The sequence below is a fragment of the Cebus imitator genome, unplaced genomic scaffold (assembly GCF_001604975.1).
Source record: "Cebus imitator isolate Cc_AM_T3 unplaced genomic scaffold, Cebus_imitator-1.0 Scaffold242, whole genome shotgun sequence".
Classification (NCBI taxonomy): domain Eukaryota; kingdom Metazoa; phylum Chordata; class Mammalia; order Primates; family Cebidae; genus Cebus; species Cebus imitator.
The window spans coordinates 1,945,354-1,963,343 of record NW_016107557.1 but is presented as its reverse complement, the minus strand read 5'-3'; the positions used below and the strand labels follow the sequence as shown (position 1 = coordinate 1,963,343).

General features: G+C 47.1%; 2 protein-coding genes across 5 annotated transcripts in view; both read left to right on the top strand.

Moving 5' to 3' along the window:
• PRELID3A (PRELI domain containing 3A) overlaps window positions 1–4,130 on the top strand; it is a 157,929-nt gene extending 153,799 nt beyond the window's left edge. For 3 of the 4 annotated variants that reach the window (XM_037727872.1, XM_017498464.2, XM_017498466.2), the window contains 2 exons: window positions 1,204–1,290; window positions 3,139–4,130. In XM_037727872.1, the coding sequence (XP_037583800.1) occupies window positions 1,204–1,257 (54 nt within the window). In that variant the 3' untranslated portion in view covers window positions 1,258–1,290; window positions 3,139–4,130. Of the gene's footprint in view, window positions 1–1,203; window positions 1,291–1,481; window positions 1,567–3,138 lie in introns of those variants that run through there. The other variant, XM_017498465.2, reaches the window with a different exon arrangement.
• Window positions 3,250–4,130, top strand: LOC119466940 (transcription initiation factor TFIID subunit 4-like). The gene has a single exon (XM_037727871.1). The coding sequence runs from the start codon at window positions 3,267–3,269 to the stop codon at window positions 3,846–3,848; it is 582 nt and encodes a 193-aa protein (XP_037583799.1). The 5' UTR covers window positions 3,250–3,266; the 3' UTR covers window positions 3,849–4,130.
• Window positions 4,131–17,990: the final 13,860 nt, after the last annotated feature.

Here is a 17,990-nt window from a genome sequence, read left to right as displayed (position 1 = left end):
CTGGGAATCTCCTGGTGCGTGAGCAACAAAAATTGATCTGAAAGTGTGGCGTCCTCTCGTTCTCTTCGCTTTCTGTGGGAGCTACAATCCCGAGCTGCTAGTGATCGGTCATCTTGGATCTCTCTCCTGTTCCTCACATTTAAAGCATACCACTTGCCAGAGCAGGGCCTTTGCTTTTCACCTGGGCTTGCTTCACAGGCTCATGCCTTCCCTTTGTCTGTCCCCCATACCCCTCACTCTTCCCTCCCTCCTTCTCTTTCTTCCTTTTTAGAGGTCAGAGGTGAGTCTTCATTGTCAGGATCAGTGGGTGATTCCTAAGGCTGCACTTCCCTTTCCAGTGTCCTTCCATGCTTAACTCTCCAACTAGTGGAAAACCATCTATGGCTTGCATTTAGTCTCATCACCAGTAGAAGAACCTGTCTGTCCAATATTGTAGAAGAATCCGGTTTTGAGAAATAGGTATTTGAGCAGCTTAACTCAGTTCAGAGGAGGTAGGGCAGCAAAGGCCAATGGGGAGAGCTTTGTCCATGCTGGAGGAAGGAGACCAGATCTCACCCATCCTGGTTTCCAATGCTTGGCTTAGGTCAGGAGCCCTAAATGTTTGTGGAAGAAAATATTATAAGAGGAAGGGAATATTCAATGAGGCCACAGCTATCTTGGGCCTTTTAAGTGAAAAAATTGGGGTAAACTCAGTGAGGTCAAATTGGCTTTCCTTTATTTCACTTAATTAGGGGTTGTGTTGAAAACTCAAGGGAGAATCACTGCATCCTTTAGCAAGGTGGGGAGAGGTGTTGTGCCTGGAAACAGTGCGGCAGCCTGAGGGCAGGTGCAGGGGATGGGGTTGGGGGTTCGTGGAGGTGTCACACTGGGCTTTCCTAGCCTCCTGGGGCAGCCTCAGCGCTGAAATTTGGGAGGTGAGGGACAGGACTTGCTGTACTGTGCTAAGAGGGGTGCCAAGGCTGGGAGAGCCACGCAGGGTGCTGGTTTGCTAACACAGCAGTGACTCTTAGGCACTGTTTTCCTTCCCTCTTCTGAGCTGGAGGAACTGCCTGCCTGTGTGGAGGTCACTCAGAAAGGCCACTGCTGTGTCTCCTTGAGGCTGCAGCGCTTTCCTTCCGCAGTTTAGCCCATGGGCTTGTCGCTTGCTGTCTGCAGCTGGAGGCGGAATGACCCAGTCGGTGCTGATATCTTTCTGTGTTGCAGGGGTGGGCCGCCATCGAGTGGATAATTGAACACTCTGAAAGTGCTGTGAGCTAAGGAGGCCTGCGCCTGCGCTTGTCATAAATGGCGGTGAGTACAGTATTCACTCACAGAGGGGCCTTTTAGCCTCTTGTGACCCGCGTGCATGGTGTGCACTGCGAGGGGACTCTGGAAATGTGCAGCTGCTGGCGGCTGTCCAGCCCGGAGCTCCTTAGTCGCCCGCGGTGACACAGAATCACTGGGTTCATCCTCTTTCTTTTTCATTCCTTGCTTCGTGGCAGGATTTAGATTTCGAGGAAGCTTGAGCTGCGGCCCTCTGGGTCGGACGGAGGCAGCTCAGCCTCTCCAGCAAGCCGCCGTCTGGTTCAGTTGCCGAGGCGACCGCGGTGACTGTGCAGAGTCTGCGCGAGTGGCCAGGCCTGTGCCGACGGGGCGCTGCCCTTTGGGTGCATCCGCATCTGCTGCTGTGAGCAAGGCCCTGTGCCCACCTCTTTGCTTGCTCCAAGCCAGTGCACGGCCATTTCCTTTTAGCGGTGGAAGCCTTTTCCGATGTTTCCTTGAGCTTCACAAACGTTCCCTGGCTTCCTGGGCCGCCAGCGACTGGACTTCGAGTGGCCCTGCCCCGACGGTGGGCGGTCACCCCGCTCCCAGGGGAGGATGCGCCACCCGCCGGCGGCTTGGGCCCACGGCCGCGCTGCACTGCTCTGGGCCGCTCGTCCCCTTCTTTCCCGATCTGTTTCTGGCGTGTGTGGCTCCGGGCGTCCTTAAGAACTTCGTGCTGATTTTTTCCGAGTCACTGAAGCCGCGCTTTGCTCTCCTTGAACTCAAGCTGGGGTGGTCATGGGCCTTGCCTCCTTCATGGCCGCACCCTGAGTTCAGCGCACGTAGGACCCCGGCCTGGCGTCTTATGTCTGTGTGCTGTGTGTGCTGTGTGCGGTGTGTGTGTTGTGTGGTGTGTGTGTGGTATGTAGTGTGTGGTGTGAGTGTGCTGTGTGTGGCGTGTGTTGTATGCTGTGTGTATATATGTGTGGTGTGTGTGGTGTATATGCCCTGTGTGTGATGTGTATATGTGTGTATGGAGTGTCTGTGATGTGTATATGTGTGTGGCATGTGTATATGTGTGTGGTATGTGGGGTGTGTGTGGTGTGATGTGCTATATGTGTGGTGTGTATATGTGTGGGAGGTGTGTGTGTGTTCTGTATGTGATGTGTATATGTATGTGGTATGTCATGTGTGCATGTGTGTATGATGTACATCTGTGTGATTTGTGTACTGTGTGTGGTGTGAATGTGCGTGTAGTGTGTGTGCTCTGTGTAATGTGTATATGTGTGTGTGATGTGTATGTTTGTGGTGTGTGCATGTGTGTGATGTGTGTATGCTGTGCATATTTGATGTGTGATGTGTACATGTGTGGTGTGTGCAAGTGTGTGAGATGTGTGAGGTGCATGTGTGTGTGCTGTGTGTGCTGTGTGGTATGTGTGCATGTGTGTATGATGTGCATGGATGTGATGTGTAGTGTGATGTGTGTATGGTGCATGTGCATGTGTGTGATGTGTATGTGATGTGTATGTGTGGTGTGTGCATCTGTGTGATGTGTGTATGCTGTGCGTATATGATGTGTGATGTGTACATGTGTGGTGTGTGCATGTGTGTGAGATGTGTGAGGTGCATGTGTGTGTACTGTGTGTGCTGTGTGGTATGCATGCATGTGTGTATGATGTGCATGGATGTGATGTGTAGTGTGATGTGTGTATGGTGCATGTGCATGTGTGTAATGTGTGTGTGATGTGTATGTGTGTGGTGTGGTGTGTGCATGTGTGTAAGATGTGCATGTGGGAGATGTGTGTGTGGTGTGTCCTGAGTGTGGTTTGTGTTGTGACTATGGTATGTAGTGCGTCCTCCGCCCCTCTGCGGAGCTGACCCCTGGTGTCTCCGCAGATGCTTCCTGGAAGAAAGGAAAGAAGAAGGCGAGGAGGCCAGGAGACGATGAGCAAGTACGGGGCCGAGAGCGTGTCTGGCTGCGAGGGCCCGCAGGGCCGGGGAGGAGAACTGGGCTGGATTCCGGAATGGACTCCCCTCTCTTCTTGAGCGTGCAGCAGAGAGCAGTGCAGCCAGCCCTGCCGCCTGAGTGGATGGAGGGCACGAGGCCCTCGCCTGTGTCCCTTAGGGGTGACACCTACCGCCCTGCCTGTCGCGGTGGCCCAGGCCCTTCTCTCCCTGCAGGTGGCCCATGCCGCCCCTGGCCGCCCACACTGTCCTCCACTCAGGTCCCTCCGCAGACGGTGGCGGGTGCGCGGCCTTCTGGCATCTTCCGGTTCCCGCCCCACGTCCCGTCCTCCTGCAGATCAGCAGGCAGCTCTCCTGGGCCTGCGGCTGCTCCAGGCCTCCCATCTGCTCCTGGCCTCCGGTGGGCGCTAACTGTGGGGCTGCGGCCTGGGACCGTGGCTTTCCTCTCGGCCCCCAAATGGCTTTCCTTGAGTTGCTCAGCCTCTCCACACGAGGCTCCTCATGCGGGCAGAGGGCTGGGGTCCAGGGATCCCCGCGCCCTTTCTGCAGGATGTGCCCGGCCCCTCCAGCCTGCCCCTGCCCTGCCCTGGGGACAAGTATCTGAGGTTTGCGTCCCTGTTTTTCTCCCTGTAGTTTTGTGAGTGTTTCAGGGACAACGGCCAAAGGTCTTTTTTCCACCATCTTTAAATCCAAGTTGTTTAAAACAACATTAATTTAAAAAATAAAAAATAAAAGCAATCCATGCTTACGGTTTAAAAAGAGTTCAGGAGTCTGGAGTCCGTTGAAGGGTAAAGGCCTCCCCTGCTGCCAGTCGGCTCCTCTTTCACGAAGCTTTCCAGAAGTTTTGTGTGCTTATGAAAGTGTTCGTGTGGCCTTTCTCTTCCCTTCCTTTATTAAACAGAGATAGGCTCATGCCGGATAAACCGTTTCGTGTCAGTGTTTTTTCTGCGTTTAATCAGAGTCATCTTGCAAGTTCCCTCCGAGCGTAGCTGTGCGGCGCCTGCCTCACCAGTCCGGCAGGCAGCGGGGCCTCCGGCGGGGTGCTGGTGCGCGATCTCCCCGGGACGCAGCGCCCTCGAGCTCCCGCAGCAGCTCTGTTAAGTCCCAGCAGGAATGGTCTAGAACTTGTCACCTGATGGTCTGCTCTAGACGGAAACAAGGAAACATGGGATCTGGAAACCTCTGAAGCAGGGATGGAGAGAAAGGGTCGCACACTGGCTGGGGCACGTAGAGGTCGCTGTGTATTTTGGGGGGACGATCACATTTTTTAAGCGAGGACAGTTGTAAATGTCAGACACCAGCCTCTTCAAATCTTTGGTGACCAAAGTGGGGTAAAAACAAGCTCCTGCGTGAGTCGTGGTTGTTCTATGCCTTCCACTGCATATCTGTTTTAGGAAGTTTTCTTGAGGTGGTCAGTTCTTAAACCGAAGAAGTAGCAGTAGCTGATTTTAATTACTATACAGTTGTTTGTCTTCGTAACTTCTGTGTTGGTTGAAAATGGGTTCATTCTTTGTTTTGAAGAGGAGTCCAGCACAGTGATGGAAGGGCAAGAGCAGAGCTGGCGGATCCAGCCGCAGCCAAACGGCAGCCGGAAGCTGCCCTGCCCCACCGGCCAGAAACAGACCGAGGCGCCGACACGCTGCTTTGTCTGCGGAATGTGCATCTGCACGGAGGTGAATGTGGTCCGATAAGGCCGCAGGGAGCAGCGCAACTTTGATCGCTGGTTTGGGAAAACAGCGCAGGGCTCGGCCTGAGTGGCCCAGCAGTGCTTGGGGGGCACTGGAAGCGGCTTCCCTGGCCGGCCCGGCACTAGGAAAAAACGCCCCCTAGGGCGGCCTCCTGCTCCCATCGAAGCCCACAGGCCGTGTCTGAGGGCGCCCAGTGCTGTTTACACGCAGGGTCCGGGGACTCTTGCCAGCAGGAACGGCAGTGCACTTGCGGCCTCTCGGCCTCGCTCTGGAGTGCAGTAGTGGTGTGCGGCCTCAGCCTCCTGAGGAGCTGGGGCCACATGCGCAGGCTATCACATCTAATTTTTTGTTTTGTTTTGTTTTGTTTTTTAGAGATGGGGTCTCACTATGTTGCCCAGGCTGGTCTCAAACTCCTGGGCTCAAGCCATCATTGCACCTCAGCCTCCCCCAATGCTGGGACCACAGGTGTGTGTCATCGATTGGCGCCACAGCCTCTCCTAGAGGTGCCCCTGCATCTCTCGTGAAAAGGCAGAAAAGGGGCTTGCTCCTCCCGCCACACTGCTGTCCTTCCCCCATTTCTAATGAGTGCGGCTCCCATTTCCCAAACACAAAGCCTGCGTCCTGGTGACGTCTTCCTCCTGCCTTTTCCCTCGGGGTCGTTTGCACACCGCACCTTCCTCCAGCATCTTGGCTGAGTTCTGGGTTTCCTCACCTCGCTCTGCTCCATGCGCATGTCCCTGGTGCTGCCACTCCGTGACCTTGCCCGCATGTCTCATGTCCGTTGCGGAGGATGGGCTACGGGGCCTGGGGGCTGTGGGGAGGCTGAGTCCGGAGATCCGTGTCGCGCCCCGCCAGCTAGCACGTGGTCACTCTGCCAGGCTTGAAGGACACTGAAGGGATCAGAGGGGCCACCGCGGACGCCATCCTCCAGCCCCGGTGCAGCCCCCAGAGGCTGTGGGTCCCACTACCATCTTCACTGCCACCTCGTGAGAGGCCCAGGCCGGGATCCCCGCCAGAGCTGCCCCTGATGTCCTGACCACTGAAACCGGAGAGATGATAAATGCTCGTCACCTCCTGCGGAGTCGGGGTCGTCTGTTACTCAGGCAGTGATGGAGCGCCTCGCGCTTGTCTGCACAGTCACCTTCTGTCTAGACTCTCGCTCATGCTATCCCACTTCTTACACCGCTCCAAAAATATTCCTGTCATAAGGTCCCTTGATTAGAAAGCCAGGGAGGGTTCTCATCCCTTTTTGAAAAAAGTCAAAAGCAAGGCCAAGGCACCTGCAGACGACTGATGTGGCGGCAGTGGTGGCCCCTCCGAGCCCAACCGCAGGTCTTCTGTGGAGCTGTTCCTGGCTGGCGCCAGCCCACAACATCACAGCCCACAGTCACCCTTAACTCCTAGAGATTTATGTTGCCTTGAACTATTTTTTTTTTAACTATTAACATATGTATTTGACCAGCCTAGGCTCAAAGTTCTTCCGTGCGAAGGTCAGGTCCTGAGACTTCTCTAAGGGCTTTGGTGACTGGAGAACCGCCTGGAGTCAGAGCTGCCCAAAGGCTGCCCGAGCGCAGCTGCAGCCTCAGACCTCAGCTTGATGCCAGGCTAGTGGTTTCCCCTTAAGCAAATGACTGCTTTATTATTCCCAGGTTTTGCATCTGTAAAAGAGGCTGTTAATAGCATCAGTGTGAGAGTTGGGTGTGGGAGGAGAGAATGGGAGGATGCTTGCTGTAGAGTAAGCACTGGAAAACTGGCCATGGTCAGCCACTGAAAAGCAAAGTTTCTAAAACTATGTATTAATAATGACAAGCATAGAATAATGTCATAAAGTTTATTTTCATATTTTTCCTTTTTTATTATTGGCCAAATTCTCTTAATATGACAAATTTGGAAGTTTATTATTTACTTCAGCCTAACTGGCATATAAAATGATTAATCAAACTTTAACACACATTTTTGTTTTAATTTAAGAGGTACAAATGCAATTTTTTTGTTTTGTTTTGTTTTGAGACAGAGTCTCCCTCTGTCATTCAGGCTGGAGGGCAGTGGCACAATCTCGGCTCACTGCAACCTCTGCCTCCCAGGTTCAAGCGATTCTCCTGTCTCAGCCTCCCAAGTAGCTGGGACTACAGATGTGTGCCACCATGCCCAGCTAATTTTTATACTTTTAGTAGAGATGAAGTTTCACCATGTTGGCCAGGCTGGTCTCGAACTCCTGACCTCAGGTGATCTGCCTGGCCTTGGCCTCCCAAAGGGCTGGTATTACAGGCGTCAGCCACCATACCTGACCAAATGCAGTTTTGATACATGGATCTATCGCATAGTAGTGGAGTCTAGGCTTTTAGTGTACCCATCATCATACATTATAATGTATAACGTATAGTGTACATTATACATTAAGTAATTTCTCATGCCTCACCTTTCTCCCACCCTCGGAGTCTTCCATCGGGCATATGTTCTTTAGCCACTAATCCATTGATGTACATTCAGGTTATGTCTCTGCCATTGTAAATAGTGCTGCAATAAACAAAATTGCAGGTATTTTTTGATATGATGATTTCTTTTCCTTTGGGTAGATACCTAGAAGTGGGATTGCTGGATCAAAAATTAGCTGAGTATGCTGATGTATGCCTATAGTCCCAGCTACTCAGGAAGCTGAAGTGGAAGGATCACCTGATCCTGGGAGTTCAAGCTGCAGTGAGCCATGATCAAACCACTGCCCTCCAGCCTGGGCAAGACAGTGAGACCCTGTCTCAAAGAAGCAAAAACAAAAGAAGCCAAAAAGTTCCATACTGTTTTCCACAGAGGTTGTACTAATTTGCATTCCAACCAACAGTATGTAAGCATTCCCTTTTCTCCACATCTTTGTCAATAATTTTTTTGACTTTTCAATGATAGCCATTTTGACTAGCATGAGATGGTATCTCATTGGGGTTTTAATGTGCATTTCTCTGATGATAGTGATGTTGAACACTATTTTTTTGAGACCGAGTGTTGCCCTGTCACCCAGGCTGGAGTGCAGTGGTGCGATCTCTGCTCACTGCAACCTCCGCCTCCTACGTTCAAACGACTCTCCTGTCTCAGCCTCTCAAGTAGCTGGGATTACAGGCGCCTGCCACCACGCCCAGCTATTTTTTGTATTTTTAGTAGAGACAGAGTTTCACCTTGTTGGCCAGGCTGGTCTCGAACTCCTGACCTCGTGATCTGCCTGCCCTGGCCTCCCAAAGTGCTGGGATTACAGGCATGAGCCACCATGCCTGGCTGATGCTGAGCATTTTAAAATATGCTTGTAATTAGCTGGGTGTGGAGGCACATGCCTGTAATCCCAGCTACTTGGGAGGCTGAGGCAGGAGACTGCTTGAACCCAGGAGACAGAGATTACAGTAAGCCGAGATCACGCCACTGTACTCCAGCCTGGCGACAGAGAGAGAGAGATGGTCTCTAAATAAATAAATAAATAAAATAAAATAAAACATGCTTGGTGGGCTGGGTGTGGTGGCTTGGACCTGTAATCCCAGCATTCCAGGAGGTCAAGGGAAGGACATTTCTTGAGCCCAGTAGTTGAGACCAGCTTGGGCAAGGTGACAAAACCCATCTCTACTAGGAACACAAAAAATTAGCTGGGCATAGTGGTGCACCTCTGTGGTCCCAGCTACTTAGGAAGGGTAGTGAGAAGATCACCTGAGCCCAGGAAGTCAAGGCTGCAGTGAGCCGTGATTGTGTCACTGCACTCCACCCTGGGCGATGGGAGTGAGACCCTGTCTCAATAAAAAAGAAAATAAACATAAAATATGCTTTTTGGCCATTTATATGTCTTCCTTTGAAAAATGTCTATTCCCATCCTTTGCCCACCTTATGGGGCTTTTCTGCTGTTATTGTTGAGTTCCTTGTGAACTCTGGACCTTAGTCCCCTGCTGGTTGCAGAGTGTGCAAATGTTTTCTCCCATTCTGCAGGTTGTCTCTTTACTGTTTCTTTCTTTTGCCATGCAATATTAAAACTTGTATGATTGCTCTTAAGAGTTAGCTACCACACTTAAAAGAGGCAAGTAGTAAAAAAATAATGAGTACAAATTCTGAACTAATAAATACACCCTTTGCATTCATGAAGCAGCTTTGATGACAAGTCTGCAGCGTCCCTGTTCTTCCCAGTTTGTTAATGGGAAAAGCCAGGTTGGGAGGCAGACTGTGTATGTCACTCCACTCATGTTCTAGTGGTGGGTAGAGCCAAGAGGAATGTGTGGCGAGTGGCATTTTTCAAGTGGGAGGTAGAAAGCCCAGACTGGTACAAGTCAACCATGCTCACAGCATGGGCTGCTGACCCGGCTTTCTCCATTCTAATGAGCTATTTTAGGGCTGCAGTAATTTGTTGACTTAAAAGACAGGGGGCTGTATGTTGCATTTACCTGTTGAAGTGCACAGTTAACACACCATGTCAGTTGAAGACATCTTGATGGTTCCATCTTTGTATTTATCAGTTGTTCTCACATCCATATTAAGCCTGTTCATTCATTCATTAATTCCCTCCACAATTATTCAGCATCTAAATGCCAGCAAATATTTTCAGAAGCTGGGGATATGGCAAGTGAAGCTCTCTGAAAAAGATGCCTGTGTTCATGGAACAATGTAGTAAAATGAGAGGTGGCGCAATGGAAAAAACAACATGCAGAAGGCATAAGTAGTGGGACGTGCTGCAGGGAGGAGCTGGAAGGAAGAGGAGATGTGAGGGAGCCACTTGGCAGGGGGAGCACGCATGGTCTGCAGAGCCACGGGGGCAGCATCAGCCAGTCAGCAATGGGAGGAAGTGGCATGAGGGCATGACTCCCAACTCTTTGACCTATTCCAAGATGGAACTTTGTAGAGAATCAGGTCTGCTATGTCCTGGACACATTTAAACAGAGCTGAGACAGCCTGTCAGGGAAGAGGTTGTGGGCAATTCCTGCCAAAGGGTGGCCATGTGTTTTATCAGCTCTAAATAAAAGCCAGCCTTAGAGATCAAATTTAGTGAGGAGTTCAGGCAGTGATGGAGTCTTTGGCACTGAGGGCCAGAGAGAGGAATCTCCCCACTGGGAGCTCACTAATAAACATGGGAGATGCATATCTCAGGGATACCTGCAGTGGTGCTTGCTTTTCTTGACCAAGCTGGAGAATAAGAGCTGTCTTTACTTGTGTTTCCTTTTAGTGCAACTAGTGTTTGCCACATATGCCAAGTGGACGAGAAGAGCCTGCTCTGTGCACGCACCTAACAGTCACCAGCTTCTCTCTTTATCTCCAATAGGAAGCACACACTATGCTGTGGGAACAAAAACATCAGGTGCCTGCTATGGCCAAGGCAGAAAAGGTCTTTCCCTCTAAACAAGATCCAGAGATGAACTTCTGGTACACAGGGTGCTGCTAACACCAAACAGCTAATGTAAGAGGCTGTGTCCATTTTTAATATAGTCAACTCTCTGAGGTTTTTCTTTTTAATTTTGAGAGATGGACTCAGATTCTTTATAGCAACTAGTAAAGCTGAATTTGCCTTTGCCTCCATTTTCGGATATATGCAGCACATTTTGCACTTTTCTTGCTTTCATGTAGTATTCATAATCAGGTTTGTCATCAACACAGAAATAATGCTTAGAAAGTATCAGTCATTTCACACTTTAGTGAAGGGCTGGCTTGGACTACGTGATGTTTCTCGAGTCATGCTGGCTTGGGCTTCAAGTGGCTTGTTGCCTGTGTAGTACTGGTTGTTTCACACAGTATCCTGACTCGCCTAGCTGAAAGTGACCTTAGAGACCACTTAGTCTAACACTCTTGCTTTAAAATCAAAGAGACAAATTCATAAATGTTCAGGAGCTGTCCCAGTGTTAGGTAGCTGTGTTGCTGCCATGCCAGAGCAGTTTAGTTAGAGCCATTCCAGATACTTGAAAACTAGGAATTGCTGAGAAATAATCTACAGACTATTTTTTTTTTTTTTTCGGTCATCAGGACAAAAGGGGAAGAGTGCCTCCCTCTCCTGAATTCACAGACAGCCTGCCTCATTGCAGCAGCTGCGAGAGCATTCCCAGCAAGGAACCCACAATATCTGGCCCTCTTGGTGGCAACATAAGTGTGAACACTGAGCTATTTCAAACATGCTGATACTTCTTCAGTTCTCAAGCCCTAAGGACATAAACTTCCAGATGCCCCACATTTCAGGAGCGCTGTCCTGTCAGTTCTGGAGCACTTGCTGTCAGCTTCCATCAGACTCCAAGGCAGCCACCAGTATCAGGAGCACAGCTGCAGAGTGCCCTGCACAGCAATGGCTAACGTATTAGACAGCATGTGTATGTTAACGGGATGAGCTGAAATTGTAGTGCAAACTCAGTCTTCCATGTAGCTGCATCTGAACTTTCTCAGCTCACTGCAACTTCCACCTCCCAGTTTCAAGCAATTTTCCTGCCTCAGCCTCCTGAGTAGCTGGGACTACAGGTGTGCGCCACCATGCCCTGCTAATTTTTGTATTTATGGGTTTTCATCATGTTGTCCAGGCTGGTCTTGAACTCAAGCAGTCCTCTCACCTCGGCCTCCCAAAGTGCTGGGATTACAGCCATGAGCCACTGTGCCAGGCAAGAGAGGTTTTACACACCTTTGGCTAACAGGAGGGAAGCACCATAATCTTTATTAGCATTATAATCAATGTGTGTGTCTGTGTGTGTGTGTGTGTGTGTGTGTGCGCATTGTGTGGGGGTGTGAGCACATGCATTCTGCAGTGGTATCGGGAGTCTTTGAGACTTGAGTTTCTCTCTAGTTGCCTATGCTGGAGTGCAGTGGCACAATCTCAGTTCACTGGAACCTCTGCCTGCCGGGTTCAACCGATTCTCCTGCCTCAGCCTCCTAAGTAACTGGGATTACAGGTGCCCGCCACCACGTCAGGCAATTTTTTTTTTTGTATTTTTAGTAGAGATGGGGTTTCACCATGCTGGCCAGGCTGGTCTCAAACTCCAGATTCATTTGCCTAAGCCTTCAAAGTGCTGGGATTACAGGCATGAGCCACTGTGCCTGGCCAGGAGTCTTTAAATAACTCATGTGTGCAATTAAGCCCTTTCCTAAAAGTAGTTTTCTTCATGAAATTGTAGACTATGATTTACAATTGTACATCCTTTCCTCAATTGGAGCTGGGAAGAAAAAAGTTAAATATGTGTTACCCAAAGCTTTTCCAACTTATGGTATCCAAATTCTGTGTCTATCTGGAATACATGAAATACAAGTCAAAGATTGTAACTTGGACTTAGTCACTGGACATGTGGATTATGAGTTGGACACATAACACAAGTGTCTTGACATAAACATATCATAGTGGAACTTCAGGGGAAGGGGCTCCTAAGAAATGTCTAGCAACTGAGGAAACAGCTTATGTAACTGGATTAATATCAAACTCAACACCATGAAATGTGTAAGATATTCAGAGGTAAACCGTGCATTCTTAGTTAACATAAAAACACAAGAACTTTCCTCTGCTCATATTTTAGGAATATATTTGTTGAGGGATATTTCTACAAAACAATGAAGTTTGCTGCATCAACTGCATTTTCCTTTCATAAAAAATTTCTCTGTAGCATGCACTGGTGTTTGATAGCATGTTATCCACAGAATTACTTTCAAAATTTGAGTCAATCTTCTCAAACTCTGCTGCTGCTTTATCAACTAAGCACGCACTACTCCAAATCTTTTATCATTTCAACAATGTTCACAACATCTCCACTGGTAGATTTCCTCTTAAAAAAACACATTGCAGCCAGGCGCAGTGGCTCATGCCTGTAATCCCAACACTTTGGGAGGCCGAGGTGGTCGGATCACCTGAAGTTGGGAGTTTGAGACCAGCCTGACCAACATGGTAGAGACAAATGTCTCTACTAAAAATATGAAATTAGCTGGGCGTGATGGTGCCTGCCTGTAATCCCAGCTACTCAAGAGGCTGTGGCAGGAGAATTGCTTGAACCCAGGAGGCAGGGGTTGCAGTGAGCCGGGATCACACCATTGCACTCCAACCTGGGCAACAAGAGTGAAACTCCATCTCAAAACAAAAACAAACAACCCCCCCCCCACACACAAAACAAAACACCACATTGCTCATGCATAAGAACCAACACCTCATTAATTTACATTTTCTCATGAGACTGCAGTAGTTCAGTCTCATGAGAACTACATCCTCAGGCTCCATGTCTAATTCTACTTCTCTTGCTATTTCCACCCCATCTGCAGTTACTTCCTCTACTGAAGTCTTGGACCCTTCAAAGTGTACTTCCTCTACTGAAGTCTTGGATCTTTCAAAGTAATCCATGAATGTTGGAATGAGCTTCTTCCAAAATCCTGTTAATGTTGCATTTTGACCTCCTTCCATGAATCACCAATGTTTTTAACGGCATCTAGAATGGTGGATCCTTTCCTGAGGGTTTTCAGTGTGCTTTGCCCAGATCCATAAGAGGAATCACTGCCTATGACAGCTAAAGCCTTATGAAGTGTATTTCTTTTATTTTTATTTTTTATTTTTTAAATTATTATTTTTCGAAGTGTATTTCTTAAATAAAAGTAAAAATTACTTCTTGATCCATGGGCTACAGAATGATGTGTTAGCAGGCATGAAAACAATTTTACATCTTGGATGAAAACATCCTCGTACATCTCCAACAGAGCTCTTGGGTAACCAGCTGCACTGTCAATGAGCAGTAATATTTTGAAAGAAATCTTTTTTCTGAGCAGTAGGTCTCAACAGTAGGCTTAAAACATTCAGTAAACCTTGCTGTAAACAGATCTGCTGTCATCTGTCAAAGCTTTGTTAGTCATTGACAGGGTACAGGCAGAGTAGATTTAGCTTCATTCTTAAGGTCTCTAGGATTTTCCTAATGGTAAATGAGCACTGGCTTCAACTTAAGGTCATCAGCTGCATTAGTCCCCAACAAGAGCGTCAGTCTTTGAAGCCTGGAAGCCAGGTATTGGCTGTTCTCTAGCTATGAAAGTCCTACATTGCATCTTGTTTCATCTGCATTGCAAATGTGTAGTATAGCCACCTTCTTCAAGATCATAGCTAGATCTTCTGGAGAATTTGCTGCAGCTTCTACATCAGTACTTGCTGCTTTACCCTGCACTTTTGTTATAGAGATGGCTTCTTTCCTTAAACTTCATGAACCAACCTCTGCTAGCTTTCACTTTTTCTTCTGCAGCCTCCTTACCTCTCTCAGCCTTCGAAGAACTGAAGTGAGTTAGAACCTTGCTCTGGATTAGCTTTGGCTTAAAGAAATGTGGCTTGTTTGAACTTTATCCAGACCAGTCAAACATTATCCATATCAGGAAATAAGGCTTTTTTTTTTTTTTTTTTAAAGATGGACTCTCGCTCTGTCACCCAGAACAGAATGCAGTGGTGTGATCATAGCTCACTGCAGCCTCAAACTCCTGGGCTCAAGCAATCCTCTTGCCTTAGCCTCCTGAGGAGCTAGGACTATAGGCATGCACCACACAGCTTGCTTTCTTATCATTAGTGTTGACTGGAGTAGCACTTATAATTTCCTTCAATAACTTTTTCTTTGCATTCACAGCTTGGCTGTTTGGTGCAAAAGGTCTAGCTTGGGCTTACCTCAGCTTTTGAATGCCTGCCTCACTAAGTGCAATCATTTCTAGCTTTTGATTTAAAGTGAGACTTTAGACTCTTTCTTTCATTTAACACTTAGAATCCACTGTACTGTAGGGTTATTGGCCTCATTTCCATATTGTTGTATCTCAGGGAATGGAGAGTCTGAGGAGAGGGAGAGAGACAGGGTAATGGTCAGAACACACACATTTATCCATTAAGTTTACCATCTTATATGGCATGGTTCATGGCACCCCAAAGCAATTACAATAGCTACATCAAAGATCACAGATCACCATAAAAGATACAGTAATAATGAAAAAGCTTGAAATGTTGGGAGAGTTACCAAAATGTGAAACAGAGACACAAAGTGTGCACAAGCTGTTGGAAAAATGTAGCCGACTGACTTGCCTGCTGCAGGGTTGCCACAAACCATAAAAACTCAGCACCTGTGAAGCGCCACAAGCCACACATCATGGGGTGAGACATGCCTGTGTATGGCTGGGGCAGCAGTCACCCTTGTGGGTGCACAGCTCTTCAGATGTTTTGCACTAGGACTCAGGCATAGAGTCCCTTATGTAATTTCTATCCCCAAGCAAATAATTTAAAAATCAGTTGGAGAGTGTCAGCAGATGCTTCTAGGTTCTGTGTGGTGAGCCCCCAGGTTCCGGCATGTAGGGCTCTGGATGTTTCTGTACACAGGATGGAAACATGGTCACATGGGAATGCCAGTATCGGACTGCTTACTGAGCTATATGGGCTTTACTGCTTTATCAGTTATGCCTCCATGAAGCTGTGAAAGAAAACGTCATCCATCTCCCACAGGATTTGTCTCCATATATATGACATAATAAAATGCTATTTATTCTTTATATAATTTTACTCTTCTACTCATGGCTGCTTGATAACACAGCAGAGTCACTTGTGGTGGCAACATGTTAATTTTTCCAGGGCGGTTCTTGTAGACTGCATTTTTTTTTTTTTGACATGGAGTCTTGCTCTGTCGCCCAGGCTAGACTGTAGTGGCACGATCTCAGCTCACTGAAATCTCCACCTGCTGGGTTCAAGTGATTCTTGTGCCTCAGCCTCCCCAGTAGCTGGGATTACAGGCACACACTGCCACACCTGACTAATTTTTGTGTTTTTAGTAGAGATGGGATTTCACTATGTTGGCCACCACGTACAAAAATACAAAAATTAGCTGGGCGTGGTGTGCGCATGTAACCCCAGCTACTGGAGAGGCTGAGGCATGAGAATCACTTGAACTCCTGACCTCATGTGATCCACCTGCCTCTCAAAGTACTGGGATTACAGGTGTGAGCCACCATGCCCGGCCTAGACTGTATTTCTTCAAAGATCAGGCTGCTGATGATAAAAGTACTCTACCTTCCCAACCGAGATGACTTCTGACAGCTAGTTACCAAAAGACTTCACCGTCTTATGATAGGAACTCAACACAGAAGGTATGATAGAAAGCCATTTTATTTTTCCCTAGATAAATTTTAAAATAGGAGACTTTAATGGAAAACATTTAGTACCATCATGTCACCCTGAATGCCAGCAAAACCTCGACTTTTACACATGCAGGAAGCCAAGTAAAAGCCCCATCAGTAGTACACATTTCTCTGTGGTCCTTCAACAATTTTGCATGTACAAAATTTTCTGCTATTTTGCTTTAACAAACAGCAACATAATTTAAAACTTTTGTGTTTCCTATATAACACCTAAAATCCAGTCCTATATTAATATAGTTAGAAAAATAAAAGGCTTAAAAATTTCATAGTACAAGTTCATGGTGCTAATAACAGAATCTCTTTAAACATAAGATCATTTTAAATCTCCTACATAACCACCTTCTCAATTAATTTGAAATACTTAAGAATTAAAATCCAGTAAGATTGTTAAATTAATGTACATATCAATCATTTAATTTTCACTTGCCTTGGGAGAGTTAATTCCAACTGTTCACTGAATGAATTCCTTTCAAATATTAATAAATATATTACAGTATTTACAAGCATTCTTATGTACTCCAACACTGACAGAGAGTTAAGCCATGGAGAGGGAAGCACAAGTTTCCTAATAGTGTGACTCCATGATGTATGGGACAAAAGGAACTGGTGCTCAGGCCTGGAGGGAGCTGAGATGAGAGTAAGAATGATGGTTCAGATATGCACACATGCTCTAAGACACATCAGACTCTAGCTGAGACCAGCCAGACATTTTTTTTTTGTTGTTGGATTAGAAGTAAAAGCTGAACAAGAAATCAGGACAAGGAAGGAAGAACAGGAAGCTCTGCCTCAATCAGAGTAGGTTAAGGATTTTTTTTTTTTTTTTTTTTGAGACGGAGTTTTTGCTCTTGTTACCCAGGCTGGAGTGCAATGGCGCGATCTCGGCTCACCACAACCTCCGCCTCCTGGGTTCAGGCAATTCTCCTGCNATCTCGGCTCACCACAACCTCCGCCTCCTGGGTTCAGGCAATTCTCCTGCATCAGCCTCCTGAGTAGCTGGGATTACAGGCACGCGCCACCATGCCCAGCTCATTTTTTTGTATTTTTTTAGTAGAGTCGGGGTTTCACCATGTTGACCAGGATGGTCTCGATCTTGACCTCATGATCCACCCGCCTCGGCCTCCCAAAGTGCTGGGATTACAGGCGTGAGCCACCGTGCCCGGCTGGTTAAGGATTTTAAAACCAAGCTCCACAAGCTCTTAGCGAATTACCCTATGGAAATTACCTAGAAGTTTTGAGGGGGGTGGTACAAAGGGGGGTTAAATGCAAGACTTTGTTTTGGCAACAAAAAATGACAGTAATTTGATGTCTACAATTTTAACTGTACCATGTCCCCTTTCTTACACACTTTCTGCAGATTGTTCCGTGTGAATGCACCTTCCATGTGACTTCTTTAATGCACTGGCATACTCTGTTAATGCTGTTGAAGAATGTATGTTCTATGCTGTGATAAGAGGTGATCGTAATGCCCAACTCATCCGATACAGCATCATAAATTGAAGTGAAAGAAATTTACTAGATGTTTGTTTTATGAATGTGAATGAAAGTCTTATTTTGGGGGTGTAGTTTCTTATTTTTTAATAAAAACAGTAGTCATTATTTTAAAAAGCACATTCTCCTAGGTGCATATTTATATACATATACAAACACCTTTTCCTCCCCCTTGTGCCCTTCTGGGTAGTCATTTTAAAAACTCAAGCCTGGGGTCATCAAGGGGGTAGATTTATACTCCCACCTAACTGTCTGGAGTATAGAGTTCAGATTGTCTCTTAGGAAGTTTTATAAATGAGATTCACCCAGTATAATTCTTAAAGCTCTTAAACAGGGGTCTTTAAAAGAATTTAAACACTTAAGTAATCAATAAGGGTTCTCTGGTGGCCCACTTTTACATGCAAATACAGACGCACTGTTAACATGCATTATTTTAGTCAACTGGTAAAGTTTATTTCATAAGTAATTTTAAGCCATTTACTAAACTGTAAATTTCAATCCATT

Coding starts and splice junctions, on each gene's coding strand:
- LOC119466940 (XM_037727871.1), top strand. CDS start 3,267: ATGGACTCCCCTCTCTTCTTGAGCGTGCAGCAGAGAGCAGTGCAGCCA.